The sequence below is a fragment of the Rutidosis leptorrhynchoides genome, chromosome 5, assembly GCF_046630445.1.
Source record: "Rutidosis leptorrhynchoides isolate AG116_Rl617_1_P2 chromosome 5, CSIRO_AGI_Rlap_v1, whole genome shotgun sequence".
Classification (NCBI taxonomy): Eukaryota; Viridiplantae; Streptophyta; class Magnoliopsida; order Asterales; family Asteraceae; genus Rutidosis; species Rutidosis leptorrhynchoides.
Genome location: NC_092337.1, coordinates 5,395,998 through 5,421,205, shown reverse-complemented (window position 1 = coordinate 5,421,205; position 25,208 = coordinate 5,395,998). Strand labels below are relative to the sequence as shown.

Below are 25,208 nucleotides of genomic sequence, written 5' to 3'. Positions count from 1 at the left end.
TCTTTGCACTTAAGCTATGGAGACATCATCTTCTTGGTACCAAGAGTACTATCTTTACCGATCACAAAAGTCTCCAACATATCTTCGATCAAAAGCAACTAAACATGAGACAACGAAGGTGGATTGAAACCTTGAACGATTATAATTGCGAGCTTCGTTACCACCCCGGGAAGGCAAATGTAGTGGCCGATGCCTTAAGTCGAAAAGAAAGAGCGGTGCCTCTTCGTGTCCGAGCTTTGAATATCACCATCCACTCCAACCTTAATAGCCAAATTCGGGTAGCCCAAGATGAAGCTCTTAAGGACAACAACATCGCACGCGAACTTTTAAACATTCTCGTCTCCCGATTCGAAGTTAGGGAGACCGGACTTCGATATTACGCCGGAAAAATTTGGGTGCCTAGATATGGCGATCTACGAAACCTCATCCTAGACGAAGCCCACAAATCGCGATACTCGATTCATCCCGGCGCCAATAAGATGTACCATGACCTTAAAGAACAATATTGGTGGCCAAACATCAAAAAGGAGGTTGCTAGATACGTCGCCAATTGTTTGACTTGCGCTAAAGTCAAAGCTGAACACCAAAGACCATCCGGGTTACTTCAACAACCCGAGATCCCGCAATGGAAGTGGGAAAGGATCACGATGGATTTTATCACCAAACTACCGAAAACGTCAGGCGGTTATGATACAATTTGGGTCATTGTTGACCGTCTCACCAAATCCGCGCACTTTCTCGCCATGAAAGAAACCGACAAAATGGAGAAACTTGCACGACTTTACATTAAAGAGATTGTAGCCCGACACGGAGTACCGTTATCGATTATCTCTGACCGAGATGGTCGTTTCGTTTCTAGATTTTGGCGTACGTTACAAGAAGCGTTGGGAACGCGTTTGGACATGAGCACCGCATATCATCCCCAAACCGATGGGCAAAGTGAACGTACAATACAAACCTTAGAGGATATGTTACGAGCCTGCGTTGTTGATTTTGGAAAAGCTTGGGACAATCACTTACCTCTCGCCGAATTCTCTTACAACAATAGTTATCACGCGAGTATTAAGGCCGCACCTTTTGAAGCATTATATGGTCGAAAATGTCGCTCTCCTCTTTGTTGGGCCGAAGTGGGTGACGTGCAAATTTTCGGGCCCGAACTCATTCACGAAACGACCGAAAAGATTCTTCAAATCTGAGATAGGCTTCGGACGGCCCGGAGTCGTCAAAAATGCTATACCGACAAAAGACGAAAAGACCTCGAATTTCAAGTCGGTGACCGCGTCATGTTAAAAGTCGCACCTTGGAAAGGTGTCATCCGTTTTGGGAAACGTGGGAAACTAAATCCGCGGTACGTTGGTCCTTTCGAAATCTTAGAGCGTATTGGAACCGTTGCTTATCGTTTAAACCTTCCGCCTCAACTAAGCTCCGTCCATCCTACTTTTCATGTATCTAACTTGAAGAAGTGTCTCGCCGAGCCCGATATCGTCGTCCCTCTCGAGGAACTTACTATTAATGACAAACTCCATTTTGTGGAGGAACCGGTTGAAATTGTGGACTACGTCGAGAAGGAATTAAAACAAAGCCGGATCCCGATTGTTAAGGTCCGATGGAACGCCAAAAGAGGACCCGAGTTTACTTGGGAAAGAGAAGATCAAATGCGAAAGAAACACCCTCATCTATTCCCGGTCCCGGAAACGTCAGATTCCGAGGAAGAAACAACGACTACTACGCCTACCTAAATTTCGGGACGAAATTTCTTTTAAGGTGTAGGTAATGTAACATCCCGCCTTTTTTTCCGTTTACTTTTCCGTTTAACTATTTAAGTTCCGTTATATGTTTATAACACATCCCGTTAATATGCGTTGAATTATCTCGTTTAGGTAATTCCCGCACCCGGTTTAAAGTTGAGGGACCAAACTTGCCAAAGGTTGAAACATTTGACTAGGTCAAAGAGTCAACCCCTTTTCATCCATTCATTTCACCTCCTCTTCCTCTTTTTACTACTTTCAAATCCTCTCAACATTCAAACACAAATTCATCATCTAAATCCGGAATAAGGAGCTAGCAACAAAACAAAATACGTATTCGTGATCCTCTCTTCATCCTCTTCGATTTGATACCAACTTCATCACTTTTGGGTAATATTTCTAAAACACTAGATTTCTTTAAATTCGTGTTCTTGACTTAAAAGTATGTTAATTAGTGTCTATGGCTCATTGTGATGTCGTGTATGTAATTTGTATGCTCGATTTGTTGTTTTTGGTGTAACTAGTTCATTATGAAAATTGCTTGCTAAATCCTTGATTTTGGATGATCAAATGTTGTTAGATTGTTAAAGTGCATGTTTTAAAAGTGTTACTAGCATCATTAGCTTCATGTTGATGTATAGGTTGATTAAGGAAACTCCAAGAACATGATTAGTGATTTTGTGACTTGGATTAGGGTTTGATATGCTTTACATGAACTTTTGATGCGTCAAATGCTATGAGATATTGTTGTTAAGTGTTTTGTTGCAATGTGTGTTTGATCACCTTCGAAACGGCATATCATACATGTAAAACGGTTGCCCGAATCATGAAATGCATATTTGGAACTTGAACTTTGATTATGGACGTTTAAATGCGGTTTTGGGGTGTGTAAGTGTTGAATTGCTTGATGAAATGTGTCTAGGTGTTTTCCTCGTCAAATTACCTTTCCGGTGATATAAAATACATGTTCTAATTGTTTGCGGTTTGTAATTTGGGTTGGTTTGATTGTTGGTTCGTGCACTTAGAGTTGCAGCAAACAGGGCCTGGAAACCAACCAGGACGCCGTCCAGAAACTCAGGACGCCGTCTAGGTACTCAGGACGCCGTCCCACTCTTCAATATAGGACGCCGTCCAGTCATCTGGGACGCCGTCCTAATGGCCTAAAACTGGCTGTTCGCTTAGTCTTTTGACGAAAAATGTTTGGCATGTTCTAGACCTCAAATTCACGTGCAACTTGTTTTAACCTGCTTATATATGAATAACTAGCATAGAAAATTTGTCCGAGACCCGACCCGACCATGTTGACCTTTCCGTTGACTTTGACCCGACCAAGTTTGACTTTTTGTCAAACTTAACCAAATACTTATACAACCTTTCTAACATGATTATTTACTTGTATCTTGCATGAAACTTGACTAGTTGATTCACATGCTAACATAATCGAGTCGTATTGAGCCATAGGACTAATTGAACATCTTTGACCCTTCGTGACTATCGTTATTGATACAACCTATTTGTTTAGGTCAAGACTAGCATTGTTCTTTGCACACGTTACTTGTCGAAGTACTTTTTGGTTCGTGCATACAAGGTGAGATCATAGTCCCACTTTTACTCTTTTTGAACTTACTTTTGGGATGAGAAAACATAAACGTTCTTTTAAACTACGTGAACACAAGTACAAGGAAAACAAACATTCTACATACGAGTTTGAACACAAATCCTCAATTCGATTATCATTAGTTACATCAGATGGTGTAAGCGAGAACTTATGTTATATGGCCATATGGGTTTGACAAACCCTCACTTCGGACGGTTCGCTACCGTCTACGGGTGAAATATATTTTCGGGAAACAGTGTATGTTCTAACACTATTATTACGGGGTTCAACGGACGGAATGTTAAGCTTTGATAATTGAGTGCTCGTGAATATTAACTTTTAGAATGTACTATAACTTTATCGATGTTGCAAATCTTGTGGTTCAACTTACTTTTACTCACTTACTTATTTAAACCTATGATTTCACCAACGTTTTCGTTGACAGATTCTCTATGTTTTTCTCAGGTCCTTGAACTTAGGCGATATATGCTTCCGCTCATACTTTTTGATACCTGCATTGGATGTCGAGTATACTTGCATACGTGGAGCGTCTTTTTAACTACTTTTAATCGTGTCGCACGTGTTTCATACAAACTTTAAACATTGTTATGTACTTGTTATGGAAACTACTTTTGTAAACTTTGAAACACCCTTATTTATGAAATGAATGCGACATACTTTTCGGTCAAACTTTGTTATAAAGACTTACGACCATGTAATGGGACCATACGTAGATGACGCCGTCATTTGACGATTTGTCGGGGTCGCTACAGAATATGTATAAACTAATACATATAGAAGATGAATAATACAGACCTATGACCATTCCCGATGGACCTTCGTTATGAGTTTATGACTATTGCCACCAAAATGGTAGCTGAATCAGCCACCACCGCTGCGTCCACCACTAAATCAGACACTGGCGCTTGAGCCACCGCCACTATGACAACAAAACACAAAAAAAGCATAACAGCTATGCAATTAAAAAAAATCATGTTGTTTCCTATTTGTGGTTTTGACAAGTACCTTCGCCATATTTCTCAAAAGGTTATGACCATCGTTGTTGCAAGTGTTCATGCCACCTTGGTGCTTTATTTCTCAAACACCAACATTGTGACATGTTTATTTGATCGAGTGAGATATCTTACCTAAACGAAAAAAATGAATAGCTTAGTATATCAAGCACATGCACATCTGTTGTATTATTGTTACTACTAATAATAACAACCATAAGCCTTCTTTCTCAAAAATCCAATTAACATTTAGAAATTAAAGTGTGTCGTTTAAACTATATGCACATCGATGGATTTTGTCTCTTTTTGTTTGAATAAGATCCTATTATTAAATAATTTTGAGATTTTTAATTACTTATAGCTCATGAATAAACATACTCTACTTACCTTAAGGGATTGAAGATGATGAGTGTTGAACTCGGTGTCACTGTAAGGAAGCAATTGCTTTATAAGCCAACCACCATCCCATAAAGTATCTGCCGATAATTATTTAAATCACCTAATGCTATATATTTCATAAAGCAATGCATAAAGAAAGAATAAGTGATTCACAAAATAAGAATATAATACCCTCTCAGGCACAGGGGCCGTGTTTCCTTCTTCTTCAACCGCCATAATTAACCACTTGCACCTTCCATTACAATATCTTTATTCAGAACTGGCTCACCAACACCGAGAACCAAAGGGTCAGGACCAATTTCAAACGGTGGTTCCTGATCTAAATCAATCAACCTAACGCCTCTGCCTCCTCTACCACCACCACCAGCCGCTGGCCTGCCAGGTGTCACCGCCACCACCTGTTCTTCTTCTACCTCTGTTTTAGATTGGTGCAATGACCTTATCAGTTTGGTCAATTGGTTGAGTTGCATGCTGAAGATCACCGACCCGTTTTGATCTCCGTGCTGCACTTCACAGTTGTGGCATCGTTACCCATGAAATTTATATCCAATTCATATCCCAATTATCTGTTTAATCCTCCAATTATTATCTACATAATTAAACAAACAGATTTAAAAGGTAGAAATGTATTTCAATTGCCCAATAATATATGACTTTTAAACCTTATTAGTGTCAAAGATTTGAATTGAACATTGAAAACAATGTAGCCTGTGATGCCCCGTACTAAACCATCGTGTACGAATCATCAACAACAGGATCATTACAAGGTTAAGTACTATATGCTGTAATTAAAGAAGTTGCATTCACGATAAAAAGGTGATGTCGTAACCGACATCAAATGTTTTACATTTCAAAAGCATGCTTCACTAAGTAGAAGCAATAATTAAGTGTACGTGACCCCAAATGGTCGTTACAAGTCATAATTCAAAAGTACTAATATTTGAATGCAAAGTAAAGTAGTTCATGCATGGACAACTCTAAGCAGCGGGTGTCTACAGCACAACAAGTAAGACAGCGGAAGCAACCTCAAGCACCTGAGAAATACATGCTTAAAAATGTCAACACAAAGGTTGGTGAGCTATAGTTTAAGTATAACAGTATGTAAGGTAGGTCACGAGATTTCAGTGCTACAAAGAGCGTTTCAAAACAGTATGATAAAGTATATGTTAACCGTGGGCACTTGGTAACTAACTTAACGTTTATACCCCCTGAAAGTACACTTGGCAAGTACGTATGTATACGTAGTATTAAACACTCGTTAAATGCTAGCGCTACTAGCCCGAGTGGGGATGTCAAACCCTATGGATCCATATCTAAGATTCGCGTTCACGGTTCAAAAACCAATGATTAAACGTTACCGAGCTAAAGGGAATGTTTATGCCGTTGTATAACCCACACATATATAAAGTTTAAGTACTTGTGCCTAGTATGTAAAACATAAAATCCGCATGTATTCTCAGTTCCCAAAATAAGTTAAAGTAAAAAGGGAATGCTATAACTCACAATGATAATGTAGCGGTAAAGTAGTAGTCGGGAAAGGTGTGCAAGTAAATGGTCCGAAGTCCTCAACCTAAGTCAAATAGTACTAAGTCAGTAAATCGTCTTAATAGGTTTAAAAGTATGTATTTAAGGTCTTAAGGGTCATCATCATTCATCATTAAACAAAAGGCGTAAAGTAAGTTTCGTTTATGAAAGTAGTTTTCAACAAAGTCTGACTTCAGTCAGTCACCACGGCCTCTACCCTTACTGAATTAAGGTGAGACCAGTGGCCATGGCTCCGTCTATGAGTACCTTAAGTGTGGTAAAATTTACAGAAGCAAAATCGTCTTGGTTTGACCGTGGTGATGGTCTAAGTGCGAGTAGGTCAGAAATTTCTGCACAACGTTAAAGGACATAGTAACGATCGGAGGGCCATAAATCCTAAACCGTAACTCGGATTAAGACGAGTCCTATATGAAAAGTTATCTACTCAAAAATATCTATCTAAAAATCAAGGTTAGAACAGCCCAGGTATACTGGTATGTTCCAGAAGCATCAGGTCAGAAAGTTTTGGACAGAAACAGTAAGTTTAAAAGGGTTCCGGTGGTCTTGGTGTTTGATGTTCATCATGGTTCTCATCCTTGATGCATATAGCTTCAAGTGTACAACTCATGGGTGTGTTTACATCATCTTAACCAAGTCTTGACCATCATAACCCTAGTGCAAGTCTAAGACATGAAGCACAACTCACTTAAGAGTTGCATGTAGTTTGATGAACCAAAGTTACATCAAAGTCTTAGGTTTGACACTTACATGAACTATAAACTTGAAAGTTAACTAACTAATCAAGATCATAAGTAGTAGAACATAGTTCTTAGTTTGATCTTGAAGATCCAAGACTCAAAAGTCTAGATCCAAAGTTATATTTAAAGAAAACTTATTTGTGTGTTCTTGATCTTTCAAAGTTAACTTAATTTGTTCAAGAGATATGAGATCAAGACTAACTTGTAGTACTTGACCATATAAACTAACTACATGAAATTAAAGTGCATAAATTGAAGAAATAAGCTTAAATAAACAAGAAAAAGATTCATGGTTGTTCATACTTTTAAAGATTCAACCAAAGTTGATCTTTAAGTAAAGTAAACTTTAAGTTTACTTCCATGACTTACAAGTATGATTTTATACAACCATGAACTTAAATCTTTTGATGCAACATATGTAGAACATAAACTAGTAAGTTAGTTCTTGTTGTTCTTGTTAGTACAAGATAAAAAGAAGAATTCAAACTAGAAAGCTTGATTCTTGTTAACTAGTAAGTAATCATCAACAAGTATGTAAACAACAAGTAATTAACTACAAGTAACAAAAGATGATGATGTTTGTGAATGTGGAATTCGGTTTTAGCAAGAAAAAGAGAAGAAAGAGTTGTCTCAAGTTACTTACAATCTTGAGAGAAAAAGAAAGGAAAGTTGAAGTGCAAGTTGAAGTGTGTTTTGAGAATGAGAAGTAAATGAAAGATACTAGTGTACATGTAGTAAAAAAAATTTTGAAAATCTCTCCCCTACACTAATAAAGGCCAACGGTTATGGGTGAATAAGGGGGGAGGGAAATGTTCTTTGGTCATTAGCAAGTAAAGTCTTACAAAAGTTGGATACTTGGTGTTAGTTCATGGGGATTGTGTAGCAACTAGATTCCAAGTCTTTTAGACTAACTAGTTCCATTCAAACATGATACTTACATGTAAATATGGGCTAAATAGTCCAACTAAGAAGTAGGGTGGGCTTGGAAGCCCAATATCATGAGTCCATTACACTAACGAAGCCCAAGTTCAAATAATTAACAAATTAATCCATTTAAAGCCCAAGTAATTAACCATCAACCTTAGTTAATTAAAATGATTAATAAAACTAATCATGAATGTAAATAATATCTAAAAATATTATTCGTGAAAGTTCCGGGTGTCACAAAGACGTTTCGGGCACTTAAAAGTCAAGTACGGGCAATCATGGCAACATGTAAATGTAATTACATACATTCGTTTAATCACACGTATTAATAATAATAATTATTAATAAATAAACGTTGGAAATTCCAGGGTCGTTACATTACCCACCTGTTAAAGAAAATTTCGTCCCGAAATTTAAGTTGAGGTAGATGGAGGAGTCGGGAAAAGGTGAGGATACTTTCGCATCATTTGATCCTCTCGTTCCCAAGTAAACTCAGGTCCTCGTTTGGCATTCCATCGTACTCGTACAATCGGAATCTTGTTGCGTTTCAAAGTTTTGATCTCACGATCCATAATCTCAACTGGTTCTTCCACAAAGTGGAGTTTGTCGTCAATTGTAAGTTCTTCCAGTGGTATGATAAGTTCAGGTGCAGCAAGACACTTCTTCAAGTTTGACACATGGAAGGTAGGATGAACTGAGCTCAATTGTGCTGGTAGATCCAAACGATATGCAACGGGTCCAACACGTTCTAAGATTTCAAAAGGACCAATGTATCGTGGGTTCAACTTTCCACGTTTTCCAAAGCGAATCACACCCTTCCAAGGTGTAACCTTCAACATAACACGATCACCAACGTTGAATTCAAAGTCTTTACGTTTAAGATCGGCATAACTCTTTTGGCGGTCACGGATAGTCTTAAGTCTAGCTTGAATCTGAGCAATCTTCTCCGTTGTTTCATGGACTACCTCGGGTCCGGTGATTTGTTTTTCGCCTACTTCAGCCCAACAAATAGGAGATCGGCACTTACGGCCATACAATGCTTCAAAAGTGCAGCATTAATGCTAGAGTGATAGCTGTTGTTGTACGAGAATTTGGCGAGTGGCAAATGCCTTTCCCAGGCCTTTCTGAAATCAATGACACATGCACGCAACATGTCCTCCAATGTCTGGATCGTTCGTTCACTTTGCCCGTCAGTTTGGGGATGATAAGTAGTGCTCATGTCGAGACGAGTTCCCATGGCTTCTTGCAAAGAACGCCAAAATCTAGAAGCAAAACGGGGATCGCGATCTGAGATGATCGATAAAGGTACACCATGACGAGATACAACCTCTTTGATGTATAACTGAGCAAGTCTTTCCATTGTATCAGTTTCCTTCATCGCTAGAAAGTGTGCAGATTTGGTAAGGCGGTCAACAATAACCCAAATAGTATCGTATCCGCCCACCGTCTTTGGTAGCTTGGTGATGAAATCCATTGTTATCCGTTCCCACTTCCATTGTGGGATCTCCAGCTGTTGGAGTAAACCAGAAGGTCTCTGATGCTCGGCTTTAACCTTCGAGCAAGTCAAACACTTACCAACATAAGTCGCAATGTCCTTCTTAAGATTCGACCACCAATACTGTTTTTTAAGGTCGTGGTACATTTTGCCCGCTCCAGGATGAATCGAATATCTCGATTTGTGTGCTTCATCAAGTATCAGGTTCCGTAGATCTCCATAAAGAGGTACCCAAATTCTTCCGGCATAACATCGAAGTCCAGACTCCCTAACCTCGAATCGAGAGACAAGTATGTTTAAACGTTCATGAGATATGTTCTCCTCCTTGAGAGCCTCATCTTGGGCTACTCTGATCTGGCTGTTGAGGTTCGAATGGATGGTGATGTTCAGAGCCCTAACACGAAGAGGTGTCGTCCTCTCCTTTCGGCTTAAAGCGTCAGCTACAACATTGGCCTTGCCAGGGTGATAACGGAGTTCACAATCGTAGTCGTTGAGCGTCTCGATCCATCGACGTTGTCTCATATTCATTTGCTTCTGATCAAAGATGTGCTGGAGACTCTTGTGATCGGTGAAGATAGTGCTCTTAGTTCCATACAAATAGTGTCTCCACAATTTAAGCGTAAAGACAACGGCTCCAAGTTCAAGATCGTGAGTAGTGTAGTTCCGCTCGTGAATCTTCAGTTGGCGGGAGGCATAGGCAATAACCTTTGATCGTTGCATCAGTACACAACCAAAACCACTCTTCGATGCATCACAATAAACAACAAAGTCGTCACTGCCTTCAGGAAGTGATAAGATAGGTGCGGTGGTTAACCTCTTCTTCAATGTTTGAAATGCTGATTCGTGTGCGGGTTCCCAAATGAACTTCTTGCCCTTGTGAGTCAGTGCGGTCAAAGGACGCGCAATCAGAGAAAATCCTTCGATGAATCTTCGGTAATAACCGGCGAGACCTAGGAATTAGCGAATATGCGTCGGAGTAGTGGGGGTCTCCCACTTGCTGATGGCTTCAATCTTGGCGGGATCAACTTTGATACCCTGGTCGCTCACAACATGACCCAAAAATTGTACTTCCTTCAACCAAAATTCACACTTGGAGAATTTGGCGTAAAGTTGCTCTTGTCTTAAGAGTTCAAGCACTAATCGAAGGTGTTGCTCATGTTCTTCTTCGCTCTTAGAGTAGATGAGGATATCATTTATGAAGACGATAACAAACTTGTCCAAGTAAGGCTTGCAGACACGATTCATGAGATCTATGAACACGGCAGGTGCATTTTTCAAACCGAATGGCATCACGAGGAACTCATAATGACCATAACGGGTTCTGAATGCAGTCTTCATCACGTCACTTTCCTTCACCCTCAACTGGTGATAGCCGGATCGCAAATCGATCTTTGAATAAATGCTCGATCCTTGTAGTTGATCAAAAAGATCGTCAATTCGTGGAAGAGGATACCGATTCTTGATTGTCAATTTGTTGAGTTCACGGTACTCGATACACATAAGAAAAGATCCATCCTTCTTCTTTACAAACAACACAGGTGCGCCCCAAGGCAAGAAGCTTGGTTGAATAAATCCTCGATCAAGTAGCTCTTGTAGTTGACTCTGTAATTCTTGCATCTCGGAAGGTGCGAGTCTATAAGGTGCGCGAGCTACAGGTGCAGCTCCTGGAACTAAGTCAATCTGAAACTCTACGGCTCTCTGCGGTGGCAATCCAGGCAATTCCTCTGGGAAGACATCGGAAAATTCGTTCACAATTCGAACGTCGTTCACGCTCTTCACCTCAGTTTCTACCGCTTTCACATGTGCTAGGACAGCAAAACGTCCCTTCTTCATAATCTTTTGCGCTTTCACGCAACTAATGAGGTTCAACTTCGAGGTACATCTCTCTCCATAGATAACCAGTGGTTCGCCATCTCCTTGTGGTATACGAAGTGCTTTATCTCCACAGATTATATCGGCCTTTATCTTGCTCAACCAATCCATACCGACGATCACGTCAAAACTTCCCAGTTTGATAGGTATCAAATCAATTTCGAAATCTACACCAGCTATGTTGATAATAGCTCCTCGACTAATGTGGTCAACCTTTTCAAGTTTTCCATTGGCGACCTCGACAAGCATACTTTCTTTTAACGGGACTAATGACCAATTAATCTTATTGCAAAAATGTCTACATACATAACTTCTATCCGCACCAGTATCAAACAAGACAGAAGCTAAAAGATTGTTGATTGTGAATATACCTGTCACCAAGTCGGGGTTATCGCATGCATCCCTTGCATTAACATTAAAAGCTCTAGCGCGCGGTGGTCCACCATCCTTTCGCTTGTTTGGGCACGCATTTCTGAAATGGCCCGTCTGTCCACATTCGTAGCACTTCTTAGGTCCATTGGTGTTCGGCTTCCCATTCAAAGTGGTGACCTTGCAGTCCTTTCCGATATGCCCAGCCCGTTGGCACTTCTCACAGACAACATTGCAATATCCAGTATGGTGCTTGTAGCACCGCTTGCATTGTGGTAAGGTTCCTTTGTAGTTCAGGTTGGTGTTGGTGTTGTTGTTGGGATTAGGGTTTCCACCGTTGTTGTGCCTCTTGGCGGGGGTTTGATCGTAGTTTCTCCCCCTGTTGTTGTTGTTGTTGTTGTTGTGGTTGTTGTGGTTGTTATGGTTATTGTCCCATTTCCTCTTTTCGCTACTACCAGCTTCAAACTTAGCCTTCTTCGGCTCATCAATAAGAATCTGATTCATGAGAGTATGCGCCATGCGCATTGCTTCGGGAACATTCGGTGGTTTGGATGAGGTGACATTTCCTTTGATGGACTTAGGGAGTCCCGAGAAGTATTTCTCCATGCGCTTGAATTCGGGGGTGACCATGGTCGGACACATAAGAGCCAACTCCAAAAACCTACGATTGTAACTGTTAAGGTCATTCCCTACGGCCTTCAACTGCATGAATTCAATTTCCATCTTCTGAATTTCGGTTCTCGGACAATACTCATCAATCATAGCCGCCTTGAATTCCTCCCATGGCGTAGCATACGCCTCATCGATACCTTTTGCTTGAGCTAACGTGTTCCACCACGTTAGCGCGCCGTCAGATAGCGTGCAAGATGCAAACTTGGTCTTATTGTCCTCCGAACAGTTGCTAACTCATAATACTGATTCAAGTTTCTCGAACCATCTGGTGAGACCAACTGGTCCCTCGGTGCCGCTGAAGTTATGCGGTTTGCAGCTCTGGAATTCCTTGTATGTACACCCATTTCGAACGGGTGGAATAACCGGTGGTGGTGGCGGTGGAGCTTCGAGATTTCTTTATGCTAGGGCTGCAGCGACCCGTTCGTTGATCATGTCCTCAATCTGGACGGCGGTAGGTGTGGATCTTCTGTTAGCCATGGTATTCTAAACAAAAATTTTGACCCAAGTCAAAATCCAGCATGCAAGTAGTAATAATATAGTATATAGTGACCAACATGGAATCAAAACATCACATGTTATTAAATAATGCATCTAGGTACAAATACCACAGAATCATCGTACAGCAATGTAAATAGAACATCGTGCAAGAATTAAATAACGCAAAGTTCCATTCATTAATAATAATAAGTTTCATACATCTGAATAAGTTCGTACAATACATATGAAATACATGAAACTATTGCTAGATTACATCATGAAATCTAAATACAAAGTCCTACGGTGAAGGCGGGTGAACTGATCCTCGAGCCAACTGCTCCTCGAGCTCAGTGACTCGAGCTCGGAGAGTCTCAATCTCCCTCATCAGTTCCTCGTTAGAGGGAGCTGGTGGGGCAGGCGGTGCAGGTGGGGCGGGTGGTGCGGGTGGTGCCGGTGGTGCTGATGTAAATGGTCCGGCTCCGAATGTAGACGGTACGTCCCTAGATGTAAGTGGTCCGTATCTAAATCTAGGTGGTACGGTTCCAGGAATAGTCAATACGTAACGGGGAACCTTACGTATCTGTGGGTCGGCAAGGTATGGCACAACTCGTTTATGAGCAGTAACCCTACGACGATGGCCAAATGCGTCAGTAAAAGCACGACCTCCATTCACCCCTGGAATGACGGTGCCGTCGAAACGGTACCGCTTCCTCGGCAGGGTGGAGGGTGCCTGAATAGGTCTATCAGCAGGATCCTCATCATCGCTGGAGTCGTCTGATGCTGAAGAATCGGCGGATGATGAGTCATCCGAATCGTGTGGTGGTGACACTGGTGGCTGAGCTGGTAATCCGAAGCGTCCGAAGGCGGCCAACATCTGTCTGTGTCTGCCTGGTGGAATCACGACTAAACGTCTGTCGGGAGTGCGTCGGCAAGGCGTGCGCATGTGGTTACGAAACGGCCCTTCCCCGAACTTCGCGGGGATCTCAATACCACCAATGCGGGGCTGTGACCTCGAGGGTCCGGGAGCAGACACTGGGGCAGGTGCACTAGTACCAGCTCCGAAAGTAGAAGCGCCGGGATCACTAGTGGGTGTCGGGGCCGGTGTATCGGCAGTAGCAGCAGCAGGTGTAGCAGTAGGTAGGGCGACGGGGTCTGAGTCTGTACTGCCCGAAATGTCAGCAGGTGGAACATCCGACATCTGAACAAGGAAAAATAAATTTTCCATGTCAGTATGTCGTAAAGCAAGCAAATAATATGCCAACAGTTTAAATCACGTATAACAGTAACTAGCATGGCAATAACAGTAATTCGTATGAAAGTAGCATGCAATCGAAAGCAAGTAGCATCATGCAGTAGTGAAATCATGTAGTAGCATACGGCATATAGCGGAAAAAGTAAGCAGTAGCATGCAGTAAATTCAGCGAAAACGAGTAAACTAGCAAGTTGTAGATTAGTCCTATTAGTGAATCCTACTCGGGTCGGTCTTAGACTCACTAATGCAACCTAATTCCCTACAACCAATGCTCTGATACCAAATGTGATGCCCCGTACTAAACTATCGTGTACGAATCATCAACAACAGGATCATTACATGGTTAAGTACTATATGCTGTAATTAAAGAAGTTGCATTCACGATAAAAAGGTGATGTCGTAACCGACATTAAATGTTTTACATTTCAAAAGCATGCTTCACTAAGTAGAAGCAATAATTAAGTGTACGTGACCCCAAATGGTCGTTACAAGTCATAATTCAAAAGTACTAATGTTTGAATGCAAAGTAAAGTAGTTCATGCGTGGACAACTCTAAGCAGCGGGTGTCTATAGCACAACAAGTAAGACAGCGGAAGCAACCTCAAGCACCTGAGAAATACATGCTTAAAAATGTCAACACAAAGGTTGGTGAGCTATAGTTTAAGTATAACAGTATGTAAGGTAGGCCACGAGATTTCAGTGCTACAAAGAGCGTTTCAAAACAGTATGATAAAGTATATGTTAACCGTGGGCACTTGGTAACTAACTTAACGTTTATACCCCCTGAAAGTACACTTGGCAAGTGCGTATGTATACGAAGTATTAAACACTCGTTAAATGCTAGCGCTACTAGCCCGAGTGGGGATGTCAAACCCTATGGATCCATATCTAAGATTCGCGTTCACGGTTCAAAAACCAATGATTAAACGTTACCGAGCTAAAGGGAATGTTTATGCCGTTGTATAACCCACACATATATAAAGTTTAAGTAATCGTGCCTAGTATGTAAAACATAAAATCCGCATGTATTCTCAGTTCCCAAAATAAGTTAAAGTAAAAAGGGAATGCTATAACTCACAATGATAATGTAGCGGTAAAGTAGTAGTCGGGAAAGGTGTGCAAGTAAATGGTCCGAAGTCCTCAACCTAATTCAAATAGTACTAAGTCAGTAAATCGTCTTAATAGGTTTAAAATTATGTATTTAAGGTCTTAAGGGTCATCATCATTCATCATTAAACAAAAGGCGTAAAGTAAGTTTCGTTTATGAAAGTAGTTTTCAACAAAGTCTGACTTCAGTCAGTCACCATGGCCTCTACCCTTACTGAATTAAGGTGAGACCAGTGGTCATGGCTCCGTCTATGAGTTCCTTAAGTGTGGTAAAATTTACAGAAGCAAACTCGTCTTGGTTTGACCGTGGCGACGGTCTAAGTGCGAGTAGGTCAGAAATTTCTGCACAACGTTAAAGGACATAGTAACGATCGGAGGGCCATAAATCCTAAACCGTAACTCGGATTAAGACGAGTCCTATATGAAAAGTTATCTACTCGAAAATATCTATCTAAAAATCAAGGTTAGAACAGCCCAGGTATACTGGTCTGTTCCAGAAGCATCAGGTCAGAAAGTTTTGGACAGAAACAGTAAGTTTAAAAGGGTTCCGGTGGTCTTGGCGTTTGATGTTCATCATGGTTCTCATCCTTGATGCATATAGCTTCAAGTGTACAACTCATGGGTGTGTTTACATCATCTTAACCAAGTCTTGACCATCATAACCCTAGTGCAAGTCTAAGACATGAAGCACAACTCACTTAAGAGTTGCATGTAGTTTGATGAACCAAAGTTACATCAAAGTCTTAGGTTTGGCACTTACATGAACTATAAACTTGAAAGTTAACTAACTAATAAAGATCATAAGTAGTAGAACATAGTTCTTAGTTTGATCTTGAAGATCCAAGACTCAAAAGTCTAGATCTAAAGTTATATTTAAAGAAAACTTATTTGTGTGTTCTTGATCTTTCAAAGTTAACTTAATTTGTTCAAGAGATATGAGATCAAGACTAACTTGTAGTACTTGACCATATAAACTAACTACATGAAATTAAAGTGCATAAATTGAAGAAGTAAGCTTAAATAAACAAGAAAAAGATTCATGGTTGTTCATACTTTTAAAGATTCAACCAAAGTTGATCTTTAAGTAAAGTAAACTTTAAGTTTACTTCCATGACTTACAAGTATGATTTTATACAACCATGAACTTAAATCTTTTGATGCAACATATGTAGAACATAAACTAGTAAGTTAGTTCTTGTTGTTCTTGTTAGTACAAGATAAAAAGAAGAATTCAAACTAGAAAGCTTGATTCTTGTTAACTAGTAAGTAATCATCAACAAGTATGTAAACAACAAGTAATTAACTACAAGTAACAAAAGATGATGATGTTTGTGAATGTGGAATTCGGTTTTAGCAAGAAAAAGAGAAGAAAGAGTTGTCTCAAGTTACTTACAATCTTGAGAGAAAAAGAAAGGAAAGTTGAAGTGCAAGTTGAAGTGTGTTTTGAGAATGAGAAGTAAATGAAAGATACTAGTGTACATGTAGTAAAAAAAAAAATGAAAATCTCTCCCCTACACTAGTAAAGGCCGACGGTTATGGGTGAATAAGGGGGGAGGGAAATGTTCTTTGGTCATTAGCAAGTAAAGTCTTACAAAAGTTGGATACTTGGTGTTAGTTCATGGGGATTGTGTAGCAACTAGATTCCAAGTCTTTTAGACTAAGTAGTTCCATTCAAACATGATACTTACATGTAAATATGGGCTAAATAGTCCAACTAAGAAGTAGGGTGGGCTTGGAAGCCCAATATCATGAGCCCATTACACTAACAAAGCCCAAGTTCAAATAATTAACAAATTAATCCATTTAAAGCCCAAGTAATTAACCATCAACCTTAGTTAATTAAAATGATTAATAAAACTAATCATGAATGTAAATAATATCTAAAAATATTATTCGTGAAAGTTCCGGGTGTCACAAAGACGTTTCGGGCACTTAAAAGTCAAGTACGGGCAATCATGGCAACATGTAAATGTAATTACATACATTCGTTTAATCACACGTATTAATAATAATAATTGTTAATAAATAAACGTTGGAAATTCTAGGGTCGTTACATAGCCAGTATAAATATAAATAGTATAGTAATTTATAATCTATGATAACCACTGCCGGATAACGGCAAACGGCATTGCAATAACCAGACCTTAATTGTTGCTTAAACAGAAAACAACATATGTAAAAATGTACTATTTTTAGCTAAAGCACTACATATTTATGATGATTCTATTTTCAGCTTCAAAATCTGATCCTTTAATAATCATGAACACACACAAAAAAGAAAAAGAAAAAAAGTTATCTAAAATATATAACAAAACTACTAATTCAAAACCAAATCGTTTTATTGAAAACTCTATAACTTTATAGTGATATCGAATTCAAAAAATTGAGGAATGATGCAGACTTTATCCGATCATCAGAATCTGAAATCAAATCGACTCAAAACCTTATCCGTAACTAATTGAAACGATTAATTAGAAAAATTACAAATTCATGGAATACAGATCAATTATACCTCACGAACTGCAAACTTGAAATGATCGAAATGAAATGCTTGATCAATCAGCGAAGGAAACTTATCTTCTATGCATCGATCGGCTCTCAGATCATTCCAGTAATCTCTATAAATAAATAAAAAATGTTATTTATCTCTTCTTTTATGCACCTTATCTGATATGATAAAATGAAATAAAAAAAAGTGATTGGATTCAAAATGTTGTGGATACAAAAATCAAATAAATTTGTTAATTTAGGGATTTAGGTTAAATATAACATAAAAGTTGATTATATCGAATCAAGTTATCAAATTAAATGAAAATAGAAAAAAAGAACGTACAAATTGAGTGATTCTTCTTGCGGCTATCGGTGTGTTGATTATATCCGTAATTCTTGTGTCTCTAGTATGCACATCGATGGATTACGATTGAAGAAGTCGATTACGATTGCGATTGAAGAAATAGATCAAAAAATGGATATAAAAAAATGATTTCAAACCCTAAATCGAACCAAACGTTAGCGGCGGACGGTGGTGATAATCGCCGTCGTTTTTGAGAGGGTTTTTTTTTTTTTTTTTTTTTGAAGAAACTAACGAATGAGGAAGTGTGGGGTGATTTGGGGTTGGGTAATTGCCACGTGGCATGTTAGTAGGGGTGGTGATGTGTAATTGATTAAGCCACATGGTTTGCAAAGGGTAGAGAAGATTTAAACATGGTAAAACCTCAAAATAAAACTTTTTTTTCGTATCAACCACAACACGCCTCCCTAAATGGCTAAATCTCGCGAATTGGGCTTTATGGTCTAGTTAAATACTTCTTTTATTGTAATCCCATAATGTTACGGAGTATTTTATTAATGAATGGACCAGAGTACTTCTCTAGTTTTCTTATTTCTTGGGCCTAAACTAAATGATAACAACTATTATATGGCCAAAATCGTATTGTGAAAATTGAAAAACAAAGAAACTGAATGCTAGTTACTTTACCAATAAGATTTATAATGTTTGGTAAATTATATTATTTGATAAAATAAAAAACAAATATGAAGGGAAATTAGTGGAAAAGGTGCGTGTTATAGAGGAATGTTCATATGTATCCTTCATTTAAGTTGAGATTTTAGGGATAAATCTCAACTCTTAAATCAATTGCTGATGATTTCTCATCACCTTCAAATTGTGGAGAACTGCAACAATAAATTCATCTTCTTCGTCACCTTCAAATTTTGAATTCTTATAATGATGATTCTTACAATGAATTGAGCTAAAATACATGATCAACATTTGAGCTAAAATACATGATCTACATCATAATTTTAAACCTTATTCATCATCAAATTGAATCAACAACAACAGAATTGAAGTTATTTGATTCATGTTCTTCGATCTTTAAAAAGTCGAGGGGATTAGGTCTCCTGATCAATCAGGAACGATTTGAGGAAATGTGAAAATGTAAAAGTGTTCACAATCTCATCGTGAAACTATCTGCAAAATCTCAGTTCCTAAATCGAAGAAACAAATTCGAAATTCAAAGTCAAAGGTTCGATAAAAAAGTCAACCGTGTGTGTTCATTATTAAATTCATGAATTATGTGATGATTTAGCTTCATTTAACGATTCACGAGTGTTTATGGATTGATTTTGAACAACTTTGATGAAGGAATCACAGTTTGAAAGTGTTTAATTCGATAAATCACTCTTCAAGTTCATATGAAGACTCTCGCTCGCTATTGTTCATCATCAGTACAATTTGATGAAAGACATTCACATATGATTGGAAACACTCAATCACATGTGATTCTGCATGCCAATCACATGTGATTGTAAAACCTAATCACATGTGATGTTGTATGTCAAATATAATCACATGTGATTATAAAATCCAATCACATGTGATGAAAATTAAGAGGTAAACAAATAAGTAATACTCCGTAGAATAATCATGTATAATCTATAATCTATAATCCCTAAGACCAATTTTAATGGGGCATCAAAAATTTCCGAAACATGACATGGCAATTTAGGTGGCAGGGCTCTGACATCCCTGACGCCTAACAGGGCGTTAGAACTAACGAAAAAGTGACGTTAGTCATATGATTGACGGAAATGGAAAAAAGGGTCAAATCCCGTCGAGCCAATCAGAATTTAGCACTAATTTATATATATGTTTAATTAATATATTTTATACTGAACACCAATAATATTTTACCACATAACTCACTACAAATTTAACATTCAAATCTAACGCACCCATTAAAAAACTTTATTTTTTGACCTTGCCACATCATCAATACGTTATTTGTCTTTGTGGTCGCATCTACGGTTAAATTTGATCCAAGGTAACTACCAGTTAAATTGGGATATGGGATTAAATAAATAAATACAGTATTATATGATGTTAGTCCTAAAAGTCTTCCTATCCGCACCAGATCATCGTTTCCGCTGACATCATCATCGTAAGAATTCAGATCGATCCGAACAACAATGGCTCCAACCCAGCAGCGATCTCCTTCCCCTTCTCAACCTTCCGGGTACATTTTCATCTCTTTAATTCTCCCTTTTCAGTTCAATTATTTATATGCGCACACCTGAAACCCTAATTCCTCGAAATCCTAATACATTAACAAATTCTTGCAAATTGGATATTGTAATTCACATATAGTATAGATCATAATAATAATAATAATGCTGATAAGCATGATCGTAATTGTAATTTCAATTCTGATTTTGTAACAGTAAAGGAGAGGTATCTGATTTAAAGATGCAGCTTAGACAGCTGGCTGGAAGTAGGGCACCAGGAACCGATGACTCGAAACGAGATCTATTCAAAAAGGTGATATCATACATGACAGTTGGTATAGATGTATCTTCTGTTTTTAGTGAAATGGTGATGTGTTCAGCTACATCTGATATCGTGTTAAAGAAAATGTGCTACTTGTATGTTGGTAATTATGCAAAGTATAATCCCGATCTTGCGTTGCTTACGATTAATTTTCTTCAAAGAGATTGTAAGGATGAGGATCCCATGATTAGAGGGCTGGCGTTGAGAAGTTTGTGTTCGCTTCGTGTTCCGAATCTTGTTGAGTATTTGGTGGGACCGTTGGGTCTTGGTTTGAAAGATGGGAATAGTTATGTTAGGATGGTTGCAGCTGTAGGTGTACTTAAGTTGTATCATATATCTGCTTCTACTTGTCTTGATGCTGATTTCCCACCGCTTCTCAAACATCTCATGCTTAATGATCCTGATGCTCAGGTGAGATGATGTGTATTACTTGACCCTAGGAACTTGTTTCAGTATAATTTAGCATTATATAGCGTGTTGGATATAGTAGATTTGATGACCGTTTCAACAAAAAATTGTAAAATAATGGCAGGTGGTTGCAAATTGTTTATCTGCTCTGCAAGAAATATGGGGCTTGGAAGCAAGTTCGTCGGAAGCAGCTGCAAGGGAGAGAGAGGCTTTAATTAGCAAACCCATCATATATTACTTGTTAAATAGGTATACAAATCTTTATTTATATGTTTATTTGCATGATACATGTATACGATTCTTTTAAACTTGCAAATTTAGTTTCTTTTAGACTTGGGCTGGATATAAACAAAGAATAATTTACACATAGAAACTAATATTGTATCTGGATTCCTTTACTAATGCCTGTATATAATTGTTTGTTTGCAGGATCAAGGAATTCAGTGAATGGGCTCAGTGTACAGTTCTTGATTTGGTTTCTAAATATGCACCACCTGATAGCAACGAGATATTCGATATTATGAATCTTTTAGAAGACAGGCTTCAGCATGCAAATGGTGCAGTTGTTTTAGCAACCATAAAGTTATTTCTACAACTGACACTGTCTATGACAGATGTACATCAGCAGGTGCCTTTACAATTCATATAACATTTCCTTTCCAGAATTCTTTCTTTATATATTTAATGCAGCTGTAACCAGCTAATAGTCTAATACCTTGGACTTTAGAATCGAGTTTGCTTATTGTTTTAACCCTGCTACTCTACAACATTGGCAAAGGTCTGTAATTGAACATTTTATCTCAATGAATGATTTTTAGGTTTATGAGCGCATAAAAGCCCCTCTCCTTACTCTTGTAAGCTCTGGGAGTCCTGAGCAATCATATGCGGTTCTCAGTCACTTGCATCTATTGGTGATGCGTGCACCAATGTTGTTTGCTTCAGATTACAAGCACTTCTATTGTCAATATAATGAACCGTTCTATGTTAAGAAATTGAAGCTTGAAATGTTGACCGCTGTGGCAAACGAGAGCAACACGTACGAAATAGGCAAGGCTTAACTACACTTTTCAGCGTTTATTTCAAATTTTATTCTTTTTAGTTCTTCATATATGATTCATTAACAAGTTTTTTGAATTTATCTTTTTTAGTGACTGAATTGTGCGAGTATGCTGCAAATGTTGATATTCCCATTGCAAGGGAATCTATCAGAGCTGTTGGGAAAATTGCACTTCAGCAATATGACGTAAATGCCATTGTCGATAGGCTGCTTCAGTTTTTGGAGATGGAGAAAGACTATGTTACTGCAGAGACACTGGTAGTTTGAAGACTTGAAATTGCATACTTTATTGAATCGTGCATGCATCACGTACATAATAATGGTAGGTGGCTATTTGCTAATTATATTATGTAATTCACTTAGGTTCTTGTAAAAGATCTTCTGCGAAAATACCCACAATGGAGTCATGGTTGCATTGCTGTTATTGGGAACATAAGCAGCAATAATGTCCAAGAACCAAAAGCCAAGGCGGCTCTTATATGGATGTTAGGTGAGTATGCTCAAGACATGATGGATGCTCCTTATGCTTTGGAGGGTCTCATTGATGAATGGGAAGATGAGACTTCTCCCGAGGTATCATTTCCTTTTTACTTTATCAATTTCTATTTTATTAGTAATAATAATAATGTTTTACACCTCCCTAATGGATGAAGACTCGAGCAATATATCATGGTTAAACTGTGCAGGTACGTTTGCATCTTCTTACAGCAGTGATGAAATGTTTTTTTCGAAGACCACCAGAGACTCAAAAGGCCTTAGGCTCTGCACTAGCTGCCGGTCTTGCTGATATGCATCAGGTTGAAATATTTTGCTATCTTATGACTGTAGAAAACTTGGAAATTATATACTTAGTATTTTATTTTTAATTTTTGTATGCAGGATGTTCATGATAGAGCATTATTTTACTACAGACTTTTGCAGCATAATGTATCAGTTGCAAATAGTGTGGTAAATCCTCCGAAGCAAGCTGTTTCAGTTTTTGCGGATACTCAAAGCAACGAGATTAAAGATCGCATATTTGATGAGTTTAACAGCCTGTCTGTTCTATACCAAAAGGTACCTTATTATGCTCTACGTTTTGTCGTTCACTTGAAGGCTGCATAGTAGCTTTATACAGTTTCGGAAGGCTTTACGTGTCCTGGTTTCTTCCTACATTTTTATCGTAGGAGTCCTATGTTATCATCAGGCACTAACAATAGTAATACTATCATCAAAGGACTTTATTAAATAAATTAATTCGATTAGCATCTCCATAAGCCTAATTGCCCTTTCATTTAATTAGCATTGTACCTGTGTGAATGACGGGATCGTAGTGTGAGAGTTGACGGTAGTGCCGTAGTGGTGAGGTGACGGCAGTGGTTATAATTCAAAAGGTTAGATTTTATGAAAAAGCTTAAGATAGTTGTTCTGATAATAAGTTCGTGGAATAGAACGTTAAGTTGCTGTTAATCTTAGCACTAATCTGTTGACTTGATGTATGAAAATGAGAAAGAAAGTTAGATGCTTTCAGGTTTAGCTTTTTTACAAAATGTAATTTTATACTACAACAATAGTAGTAGCTCTGTGCATTCGTTTGTAACTTCTCTTTTAGTTGTTTTATGTGGTGTACACATTTGCACGATCTACATCTTTCTGGGTATTTATGTAAACATGCAAACCAATTGGTACATGTAGCATTACACCAAAACTAATGTTTACCTTCATAAACTGGGTGTGGTGGCAGCCTTGCTACATGTTTACGGATAAGGAACATCAAGGACCATTTGCCTTTTCAGAAGAGCTTGGAAATTTGTCTCTAGGTGCAGAACCTGCTGCTGATGTTATTGCCCAAAGTATTGAGGCTAATGACAAGGATTTACTTTTGGGTACCAGTGAGAAAGAAGATAGCAATAATAACAATTCTGCATTTGATAATTCTCATGGAGCACTTGTATCGTTAGATCAAACTGATGTATCCAATTCTCAACAACCAAACTCTACTACTACTACTACCATTGATGATCTATTTGGTCTAGGATTGTCTATTACACCTGTTCCTGCTCCATCCTCCCCTTCATTAAAGCTAAATGCTAAAGCAGTGCTTGATCCGAGCTCTTTTCAGCAGAAATGGCGCCAACTTCCAGTTTCATCATCACAGGTTTTTAATAAGAATTCTCACCCATTAAGAGTAACCACGATGGATCAGTTACTAATTTAGGAGTTGCCATTGTTGTTGCAGGAAGGGTCTGTAAGTCCGCAAGGTGTGGCTGCAATGACGACTCCTCAAGCACTTGTACGCCACATGCAAGTTCATTACATCAACTGTATCGCTTCAGGGGGACAAGCCCCCAACTTCAAGTTCTTCTTTTTTGCACAGAAATCAGACGAGCCATCAAACTTCTTAGTAGAGTGTATAATTAACTCGTCCACGTGTAAAGCACAGATTAAGGTAAAAGCTGATGATCAGAGTGCATCCCAGGACTTCTCAGCCTTGTTCCAATCAGCTTTGTCTAAATTTGGTATGCCCTAGTTTTGTAATTTTAATTTCTGTCTGTTTAAAGACATTATGAGAAAAATTTTATATTTGTGTATTTTATTGTATGTTTTGGAGTAAATAAATTAATAAGTACTTTCACTTGTTGTTTATCTAATAAACTTTGGGTGGATAATTAGCACAACATCGACCTAGGGGTGACAAAATGGACGGATGAGATGCCCACATAATGGGTCGGAGTTAATCTTCACGTCAAGTTCACCGAATAATCGTGACTGCCAAGTGTATTTTTGATAAAGTCCAAAAACCTTTGTTCCTCCCAATACATCTTTTCTTTTCCATTATTTTCCGAATATTTTCTGTAAATTAGCCAGTGTTACTCCAGCTGATCGGTGAGGTCTTTAACAACTATGGTGTTAGTAAGGCCGTTATTATAAGCTAATATCATTTTTTGAGATATATTGTTATCAGCATCAGGGATGTCTTTAACTTCTTCCATCCAGAGTTTGCAAGGTTTCATATTTTAGAAATTTAGAGTTTGATATCCCTGGATGAGCCTGGGCTCATTGCTTTCAATAAAAGCTTATGACGAGCAAGATTGTTTTTTTTCGTTAGATCTTTCGTCGATGTATAACAGGTCGACATACATCTTAGCGACTGCCCCAATACAATCAGACATAGCACATTCGAACGGTAGCCCTTTAATATAAATCCACACAAATTTGGAGAAC

At 38.5% G+C, this 25,208-nt stretch overlaps 1 protein-coding gene across 1 annotated transcript; it reads left to right on the top strand.

Annotated features, from left to right (window-relative positions):
* The first annotated feature begins 20,094 nt into the window (after positions 1-20,094).
* Positions 20,095-24,629, top strand: LOC139846875 (beta-adaptin-like protein A). The gene is made up of 11 exons (XM_071836421.1): positions 20,095-20,228; positions 20,434-20,950; positions 21,072-21,196; positions 21,377-21,575; positions 21,766-21,994; positions 22,096-22,262; positions 22,368-22,577; positions 22,691-22,801; positions 22,884-23,060; positions 23,728-24,141; positions 24,223-24,629. The coding sequence occupies exons 1-11, from the start codon at positions 20,182-20,184 to the stop codon at positions 24,511-24,513; spliced, it is 2,487 nt and encodes an 828-aa protein (XP_071692522.1). The 5' UTR covers positions 20,095-20,181; the 3' UTR covers positions 24,514-24,629.
* Positions 24,630-25,208: the final 579 nt, after the last annotated feature.

Bases quoted from the DNA above. Each gene is read 5' to 3' on its own strand.
- LOC139846875 (XM_071836421.1), top strand. From the start codon at position 20,182: ATGGCTCCAACCCAGCAGCGATCTCCTTCCCCTTCTCAACCTTCCGG. The intron at 22,578-22,690 runs GTATCATTTCCT...TAAACTGTGCAG, and splicing joins AAGATGAGACTTCTCCCGAG to GTACGTTTGCATCTTCTTAC. The intron at 23,061-23,727 runs GTACCTTATTAT...GTGTGGTGGCAG, and splicing joins TGTCTGTTCTATACCAAAAG to CCTTGCTACATGTTTACGGA.